Genomic DNA, 9,572 nt, shown 5'->3' with positions numbered 1-9,572 from the left:
CTTACAAATGGGTAGCACAGACTTTCAAATGGGTAGCACAGTTGGTATCGCAGTTTTTCAAATGTGTAGCTCAGTCTTGTAAATTGATAGCACAGTCTTTAAAATGGTTAGCACAGACTTTGGAATGGGTAGTACAGTTTTCCAAAATAGGTATCGCACTTTCTTGTAAATGGGTAGCACAGTCTTACAAATGGGTAGCACAGTCTTACAAATGGGTAGCACATACTTTCAAATGGGTAGCACAGTTTTACAAAATATGTCTCGCCGTTTTTCAAATTGGTATCGCAGTTTTTCAAATGGGTAGCGCAGTCTTGTAAATGGAAAGCCTCAGTCTTTCAAATGGGTAGCACAGACTTTCAAATGGATAGCACATCATTTAAAATGGATAGCACAGGAATAATATGACAGACAGAGACAGAGCACATAGCCCCTAGGTAGCCGAACCCTTATTAAGGGGCACCATCTTGACCAAAAAAGTGTCCCCTTATTAAGGGGCACCATCTTGACCAAAAAAGTGTCCCTTATTAAGGGGCACCATCTTGACCAAAAGTGTCCCCTAAATAGGGGTGTCACCTGCATATGGCTATCACTATTTAGGTATCCCCTTAATAGGGAGTTTTCTTTAAAATCTCTCAGGCAAATGTCTTAGTTTTGGTGATACCATTGTGGTATACGATGGGTAGAGTAATGGGAAACTATACTTCAGAATAATATGATATTGATTAAAATATAGGCCTAAAACTAATAAACCATTACTTAAATAAAATAATCTTTTTCACTGTAAAAAATTTGCACTTTTTTGATGAAAAATTTCATCTTATTTTTTGTTTAAATTCATCATCAACGTTACTATTTTTAAGAGGTTATCATGTAATGATTAACTGATTAATAGAAAACCTTGTGTAAAGCGTTTAAAAAATGTTTATTTCGTGCTCTCCAGCACCTAGTTAGTAGGGACAGCATTTTACAAATACAGGTATTTAATACAAATTAAAAATTCGTTTGATGACTTTTCTTTTGTGATTTTTCCCCGGAGGTGAGCCTACCATTGTCTAAAATTGCTGTTTGAATAACAGTGTGATATCACCATAAGACCGATTCGTTACGTTACGTAATGTTGATTGTGTTATTCTGTTGGATGAGTACTTTCGTAAAATAATTGTGAGACAGTCTCGATTACATACATTGCTATAAATTTCAGGAACATAAAGTTTTTGCACCCACCCCTCACATTTTTCTGCATTGAAGGGCAAATATTTTTTAAGTGTAATAACCATTTGTATATAGATTATAGCTACATTTTTGTCGTTTTTGGGGATATGTTAAACAATTGTTCCCCCTCACTAATAGAGGTTGCACCAATCTGACACACTCCACATAATATTAAGGGCGTCCCCGTAACAAGGTTTGGCCGTAGTGTTAAAGGATATATTTCCCCTCATTTCGCAGAAAAGTGTTCCCTTATTATTAATAACTGAATTTCGTTTTCAAGTTGTCGATAAGCCGGGTAAGTTAGCTGCAGTGTTAGCCTCTGAGCATTTGTACCGGTATATGGAATACATAATAATAATATACTTATGAAGGGTCTTATTATAAACCAGTGCAATTTGAAGCAAAATGAATTCTTGTCGTAAAATTACTGGTTAAAATATTTCGTGTTCCTGGTTTGTATAACTTTTGTCGCAACTGTTGTCGTGTAATTATTTATATACTGTAGTAAGAAAAGTACTAGTTTAACATTTCGTACGTGATTCTATTGCTATCAATTAATTATTGAAGTATGTTGGATAAAATAAAGTCGTATTTTTTCCGCTTCAGATAGTTTATGTTCATTTACCAGGAAAAATGGTTAATAATAGAAAGTTCTTAAATTCATGTTGATATAAAATGGGTATGAATTAACTATCATAGGAAACATGTATTCTTGCTTTCTAATTTTGCTTTTAATTATATAGCAGCACTTGCTTGAACTATGGATCACCCAAGAAAGCCTGAAATGGATTTTTTTTCATGCAATGACACGTTACATGTACTAGGACATTTGTGATTTTAATTTACATGAAAATTTTTCAATTTTAACATTTTTTTCCCTCTTTCTATTCCACTTTATTAAATTAAATTTGGTATTTGAAAACTGATTTTGAGTTTGATATAAATCAGAGAATAATCCTGTCATTGGAGTTACTGTAGGCCCATACGTTATGATTTATACCGAGGATTTTTCCAAAGACAATTATCAATTGACGTATCGTTAACTGTTTTCGATTTTCTCTATGAAGCAATCAAATACACGCCATCGTGTATTATGTAACATCTCGTAATTAAAGAGATGTCGAGTACTGATTTCAACTTTGCGTTCATTGGCCGATGAGAGTGACACTACGTCACAGATTTCCGGTCACTGCTCCCTTACCAGAGATGGCAACGTCACGATTTCAACTACGCGTTTATTGGTCAAGCTTTATGACAAACACTCCCAATCACCTTGAAAGCAACTGTGTGCTAAATGGGTTTTTAATAGGAACGTGGGTATAAGCCTGGTAACGCACAGGTCAGAAGATCGCCGCTTTAGTTTATCGAGGGCGGGTTTTGTTTTGAAAATGGCAACTGGTAAAGCTTTAAATACAGAAAGTAAGAAAGTAATCTCAAAAACTCATGCTTACCATGACACTGAAGAGAAAATGGTTCATTTTTATGATGAATTGGCGCCAGATTACGATGATGTAAGTTATTTATTTATTGATATTATATTTATTTTATTGATACGAAATAACAATACGTTTTACGTCGTTACATACAAGGCAGTGGATACACATTTTTCACGCTGCGGTAGACAAGTTCGATGGATGACAAACAGTACTGAGCAGCAAAGTGTAGCCAACAGAAATAACATAGCGTTTCGGATATATTTCCGGAGGTCGTGTTATTTAATTAAACTATCGAGGTATGCTTAAATAATCATAAATACTTAACGGAGGGTGGTATCACCCTATCAGAATATTCTTTCTTCAAAATGTTCACAAAGGATATATCTACGTACTGTATGAATGAAAACAATATTGAAAATGTGTTTAGTCTGTCTCATAGCATGCTACCTAAAATTCTGGAAAACAATACTATGTTTTTCAAGAGTAGTAAAGTGTTACACTGGTTCACCACACAGAGTAGGAAAGCCACTGGAAAAATCGTGTCGAATTTCGCCTAGGAGAGGGCGCCCTATTTTTCGAAATTAGTTCAAATTTTCAGAATTTGATGGTGTTTGAAAAAACGTTAGTTCATCAAGTAACTTACTTAACAAAACAAACATAATAGTGAAATAAGTTTATAAATAGTTTTAACAATATAGTGAAATATTTGGGCTCAGATCATTTCGGCCGCCGCTCATTTCGGCCGCCAGATTTTTAACAATAGAAAGTATGGCGCGCCAATAGAGTTCCATTGGTAGTGTGGTTGTTGCAGGATGCGGAAGCGTAGGCAAATAGTAATCTTGCCGTTTTTTTATTTAACTTAGGCATAGGCCTACATATTTGTATCTAATGCATGCTTATACCTCCGTGTTTTTCATTAGGTATATATTTATTTTTGTGTTAATAAATATAATAACGCCTAATGATACCGTAATTATTCACATTTTATACTAGGCCTACTGTATTTTTCTGTAGAAAAAAGGCCTAGTTGTAGTTAATTTTAACTGATGATAGTCGTACAGTAATGAGTTGTGTCACTATAATGTAATTTTGTACTTTTTTTTATCTTTGGAATGTTATAAACGGATGCTCGTTGTTATGAATTATTGTAACAATTATATGAGTGCAGAAACTGATTTATCATAATGATTTTAATTTGTTCTTTACAAGTAGACGATGAGGGAAAATATATTTTGCCTCAAACTAGTTTGATTGATGGTTAATTATATGTTTTGTATTGTTATATATATATATTTCGTGATATTAATTATGGCGGTACAGTATATGTATTGTAAATTGAAACACCTCACACAAGTCTCGCAAAAAATAGCAAAACTTAAACTGGTATAGTCTTTTTTTATTGATACTAAAGTTGTAACAATCACTGTAAATATTTAACTATATACTGAAACTTACATAATAAATACAAAAATAAGCAAATTTTCATAAATATCATATAGGATTTAAATATCAAATTATAAGGAATTATGTACTGTATGTATAATAATATTTCAATCATTTCATTTATATATTATAAGTCCGTTCTTTTTAGACAATACTTTATGGGTGTTGTCTTCAACTTAATGCACTCATTTGAATGATAGTACTCTTAGAACAAAGGAAACGAATATGACAACAATGGTGTCTTTTCATCTGTTTAGTTCTTTTGTAAGGCTACATTCATTCATGTTTTCATATGTAAATAGGTTATGATGCATTTTGGTAGTTAGTTTCACAGTGTTAGCATAGTTAAAAGTAACAGTTTTATTTAAATATCTTACCCCGTCTTCCTCTGTAGGCGGTAATGACAACATTCCAGGTCGTTGTTGGTCCTTATGCACTGATTTTAGTAACATTTTTCACATATTGTACAATAAAAAATATAACACCATGTATCTTTTGTATCTTGTTTTATTGGTAAACAGTGTAGTAATGGAATGGATAAATGCTTTAAATGTATATAATTAGAAAATTATGTACATAAAACATATCTGAGATGGTTAAATTCTTTAAATTCACAGTATAGGCCTAAGGAAGAAATATGCAAATATTTTTGGAGATTTCAATGCAGCGGCGGGCGTAATAAAAAATTGTAAAAAACTTAAATTTCATCTTTCATTTATTCAGTCGACCGTAACTTCCCGGACGATATTAAAGCTATAAATTTCATCTTTCATTTATTCGACCAAACATTAAAAAGCACAAACAAACAAGAAACAAGACGATTTTTAACACTATTATTTATTTTCATTACGGAAGAAAAATATATCAATTCAAACATCTACAAGTGATGAAATATATATATATATATATAAGTAATTATTAACCATCAAATGAAATCAACAAATGTATTTAATTAGAAAATCACGTTGTACATAAAACATATCGGAAATGGTTAAACACAAGGCGCAAGATTTATTCACCAATTCTCAACATTGAAAACAAATAAAAAATTTAAACATATTTCAAGAAGTGACGAAACAAAGTTGTATACTATACAGCCACATATTTTTTACATCACATTTTTATTTATTACCGTAGTATTGCTAGAAAAATAAATCTAACGTACCAACATCAAACATTTTCACATTATACATAAAACATACCGGAGGATGTACAATAAAACTAACAATACATAATAATTACTTATTTGTCATAGGGCGCCTATATTATATTATTAACACACATTCTATAATAATAGCAATAATATACTTTATGCAAAACACGGAGACACTTGAACCACCCATGAGTGTTTTTTCATCCGTGAAGTCCGTCCAAAACCATACATAGTTAGAAAAGAAAAAAATTATTGAAAACAAAATGAGTTAAAGAAAACAACAAAAACATAATATTTTAACTACCAATGAAACTATACCCCGCCGGACACCAACCCGGTAATTTCTAAGTTTCGGGGATAATAATAATGATTTACTGTATCTTTAAACAAATATAGGCCTAGATTTAAAATTCTTGTTTTAATAGTACGTTATGTTTTTATACCGGTAAATAAATTCTTAATTATTCACTCTAGGCCTAGGCTTACATATTTTCCTTTTTTGTTATTGACGTATCCAGCTGTTCTATGACTACGTTCTTCTCATTAGCGGCTGTTGTGTATTCGGTGGTCCCTTTGGCGTTCCATACATTTGGCGCGGCCGAAATGATCGAACACCACGAAATAGAGGCACCCTTAGTTTCCAGAGTCGGATTTGCGTCCCCGGGGCTCGATTTTTCATCTTAATATTTTTAATTATTGATTATAAATTTTTACTAGGAATTTTAAATGCTTTACTGTTCAATTTTTTTTTGTATTTTAAATTCGCGAATTACTAAAGCACAAACTCGTAAAAATTGTGTACCACGAATTGTCTATTAAATTACTCTTTATGGTTTCGCTCCAAATACACCAAAAATATTTTTTTGGTGTTCGATCATTTCGGAAGAGTAGGACCCGATGTTGTGGTTCATCTCAGCCCCCTGTCGTTGTGGAATGATGTGAACATGTAGCTACTGTACCGTGAAGCGCCTCTTTACGACTGCTAGTATAGTCATACGCAATTCAGCACCATGACGCTGCAAGTTATGGGATATTCTCCTACTTTTACTTTTCTTTTTTTTTTTAAATCAAAGCCCGGATCTGGTCCAGTGCCCGGAAAAATCGTGAAAATGGGTTCAGTGGTAAAGAATAGGACCGTTCACATAAAATTCGTACGATATTCATTGGACAAAGTCGAGAATTGGCAAAAACTAAAAGTACTAGCGTCGTTACTTACATCGATCATGCACAGATACGTCGCCGGACCGGGATCGTGCTAGATGTGAACGTAGCTTTACACTAGTTAACCGTAAGGCACAGATCCTATATATACAAACATAGGCAACACTGTCCTGCATCATAGCCTGTGTTCATACGCAACTCGCCTTTCACATTTAGCGAATTGCCTGCGGCCATACAACCAAACCTCGTTGATGTGTGAAATGGCGTCAGATTGCATTATATGATGTGATGTCATAACATTAGCTTTGCCAACTCTTTTTATTGTCATTAATCATTAATCTGGTTGCACTGTTTTTTGCATTTATTAATAATATGGCCTCTATTAAAGGCGATGCACCTTCCATTTAGGCGGTTATGAGCCCGTAGGTATTTCGCCTTCTTCCATTAAGGGATTTTTTATAGTGGCTATAACAACTTCATGTTCCATCGAACCTGTTTTAAAGTTTAAGGAAGTTTAAAGTCACTATCAGACCACACCGAATGCATGAACGTGCATTTCTAAGCATCTACAAAATAAAACCTTCCAGGGAGGGCTCCCCCGACCCATCCAAATTACTGTACCACAACATTAAGTCTTCTTTTTACAGAACCTTTCTGGTGTCCTTGCCCCCATTCATGATGGGCCTGCTTCGATTTCATTAGTCCTTATGTAATAAACTTTTAATTAAAAAAAAATATATTTTTCTTAACAGCAATTAAACAGGCGATTGAACAGTTTGAGAGTGATGGATTTAAAGTAAATTTAGTTTATTTAAATAAATAAATTTGTTACTTTGACTTTGAATCCATCACTCTTAAACTGTTCAGCCGCCTATTTGATGGCTGTTTAGAAAAAGACTGCGACAAATAAGAACTTTTCGGACGTAAGAAAATAAGACCATTGAAAAAAATTGACCCAATTCACAAACTCAGAAGCCCAACTAGATGAATTAAAACTACCAGATAATAATAAGTTTGTTAGTACTCGTATGCTTATTTATGTGATTTCTGAATAAATTATCAAGTAGTTTTAAAAAATAGTAAAATAGTCACAGAGTCAGACTATAACACGTCTTCAGTTCTTTGCAGTGAAGTAAATCGAAAGCGTATTTATGAATTAATTCAAAATCTTGTACAAAATATTTAAACAAGCTTTAAACTAGGGTTTTCAAAGTATTTATAGTGCATTGTACCGTGGTACGAAGCTTAGGGACTACATTGAAAACCTATCCTTTTCCCTCTGTCTGGCAAATCAGGTATGCATTGTGGTTGAGTACATGTCCGGTACATGTCAAGAAAAGAACAATCAACGCGGCTTATCAACTCGATGTAGATCTAAAAAGTATTAATGAAGTTCAATCACACGAGGTCAGTTGAACAACTTTAAAAAAATCAAACAATAACGTACAGTACGTGTATTATTTCCAATTGCTTTAGAAATATATATTCGAAAGTAATTTTGTAGAGCAATGCAACACGGAACGGATTTTATATCTGAAAGAAGAAAATACTGTAACCTTGAATTAAATCAAAACATACAAAGCGGTTCCTGGATTGTTAAACAGACACTGAAAATTTGCTTTCTTTGGAGAACTATTATATTTGAGCCCGAGCGAGGGCGGCGCCATCTTTGTTGTTGTTATGGTGAAGCTAGGTGATTGCAACGCGAGGGGATTACGTGCAAATCAGGAACTATCGCATGCGGCTAGTGAAACATGTTAATTTCTCCTTTTGGAAGCTAAACTTGATGTCTCTTTTGTTTTGGGGAAAAATCGTATTCTTGCAGTGAAGCAATTCATGAATTATATCAAAATATTTACTATATATATATTCTTCTTCTTTTTCTTCTTCTTCCTTCTTCTTCTTCTTCTTCTTCTTCTTCTTCTTCTTCTTCTTCTTCTTCTTCTTCCTTTAGGCACACAACACATGTGCCAAGGATTGCCAATAGCGAATATATATCACTGTCCTACTTGTAGGTGATAATCCCTTACACAAGACAAACATACACACACGATGCTTTACACAAACTAAATCTCAATATGAGATTTAGGGAGTGGGGTTGTTTATGTCGTGAGAAAAAACCCTGCAACTGGCAGGAATTAAACCCAGGACCCTGGGATTGGAAGGCAAGCATCTTAACCACAAGCTATTCAACTCCAATTAATAATAATAATTAGTCATTGTTATATGTGTGTATGTATGTATTTCCCACTTGCCTATTTAAATTTTTATTACTATTAAAGAATCTCTATTGAAATCCAGCGGGTCACCATTAATGCATGGTAGAGATTGCATCATTAGATCTCTGATCACGGACTCACGGACTAGTGCTGTCTGTAGGAACCGAGCCGCATAGCTTGTGTTCCACATTTGCATTCACACCAGGGCTGTGTATACTGTATATATTGGCTTGGTTTGGCTTTGTAATCATTAGTGGTCGTGGGTCTAGTCTGGGTCCTGCCTAAGCTGGTAGAACGTTTTGTCTGGGTCTGTACCCTAGCTGCACTGATGAGGCATGGAAGGCTGAAACGGATCCGTCTGCAAATATTCGGATTTCTTCCAGTGGATACTTAGTTTATTTTGTCATTCTGATCGGATTTTCTCTACTGTTCTGTTTTAATTTTAAACTGTTTTGCATGATGTGGCCGTTTGTTGTATTATGGTTTCTCCCATTTTCCTATATATTTGCATATATATTTCTTACTATTTTGTTTGTTTATAGACATGAAATTTTCAGCGGGGCATTCGCCTTTATTACAGTACATACATCCTTTTTATTATTCATACTCAATAACTTATTGCTCTTATACACATCTAGATGTGTATAAGAGACAGATATTTAAACAAGCTTTAAACTAGGGTTTTCAAAGTATTTATAGTGCATTGTACCGTGGTACGAAGCTTAGGGACTACATTGAAAACCTATCCTTTTCCCTCTGTCTGGCAAATCAGGTATGCATTGTGGTTGAGTACATGTCCGGTACATGTCAAGAAAAGAACAATCAACGCGGCTTATCAACTCGATGTAGATCTAAAAAGTATTAATGAAGTTCAATCACACGAGGTCAGTTGAACAACTTTAAAAAAATCAAACAATAACGTACAGTACGTGTATCTGTCTCTTATAC

At 33.9% G+C, this 9,572-nt stretch overlaps 1 protein-coding gene across 6 annotated transcripts in view; it reads left to right on the top strand.

The window, feature by feature from the left end:
* Positions 1–2,458: 2,458 nt before the first annotated feature.
* Positions 2,459–9,572, top strand: part of LOC117115819 — a 17,989-nt gene continuing 10,875 nt past the window's right edge. For 2 of the 6 annotated variants that reach the window (XM_033259766.1, XM_033259767.1), the window contains exon 1: positions 2,489–2,723. In XM_033259766.1, coding sequence (XP_033115657.1) covers positions 2,601–2,723 — 123 coding nt within the window. In that variant the 5' untranslated portion in view covers positions 2,489–2,600. Of the gene's footprint in view, positions 2,724–9,572 lie in introns of all 6 variants that reach the window. The other 4 variants (XM_033259768.1, XM_033259764.1, XM_033259763.1 and 1 more) reach the window with 4 other exon arrangements.

The sequence above is a fragment of the Anneissia japonica genome, unplaced genomic scaffold (genome assembly GCF_011630105.1).
Source record: "Anneissia japonica isolate Jap-2015-1 unplaced genomic scaffold, ASM1163010v1 scaffold1483_len710385_cov172, whole genome shotgun sequence".
NCBI classification, from domain to species: Eukaryota; Metazoa; Echinodermata; class Crinoidea; order Comatulida; family Comatulidae; genus Anneissia; species Anneissia japonica.
Note: the sequence above shows the minus strand (reverse complement) of the source record. Positions and strands in the feature narration are given on the sequence as shown.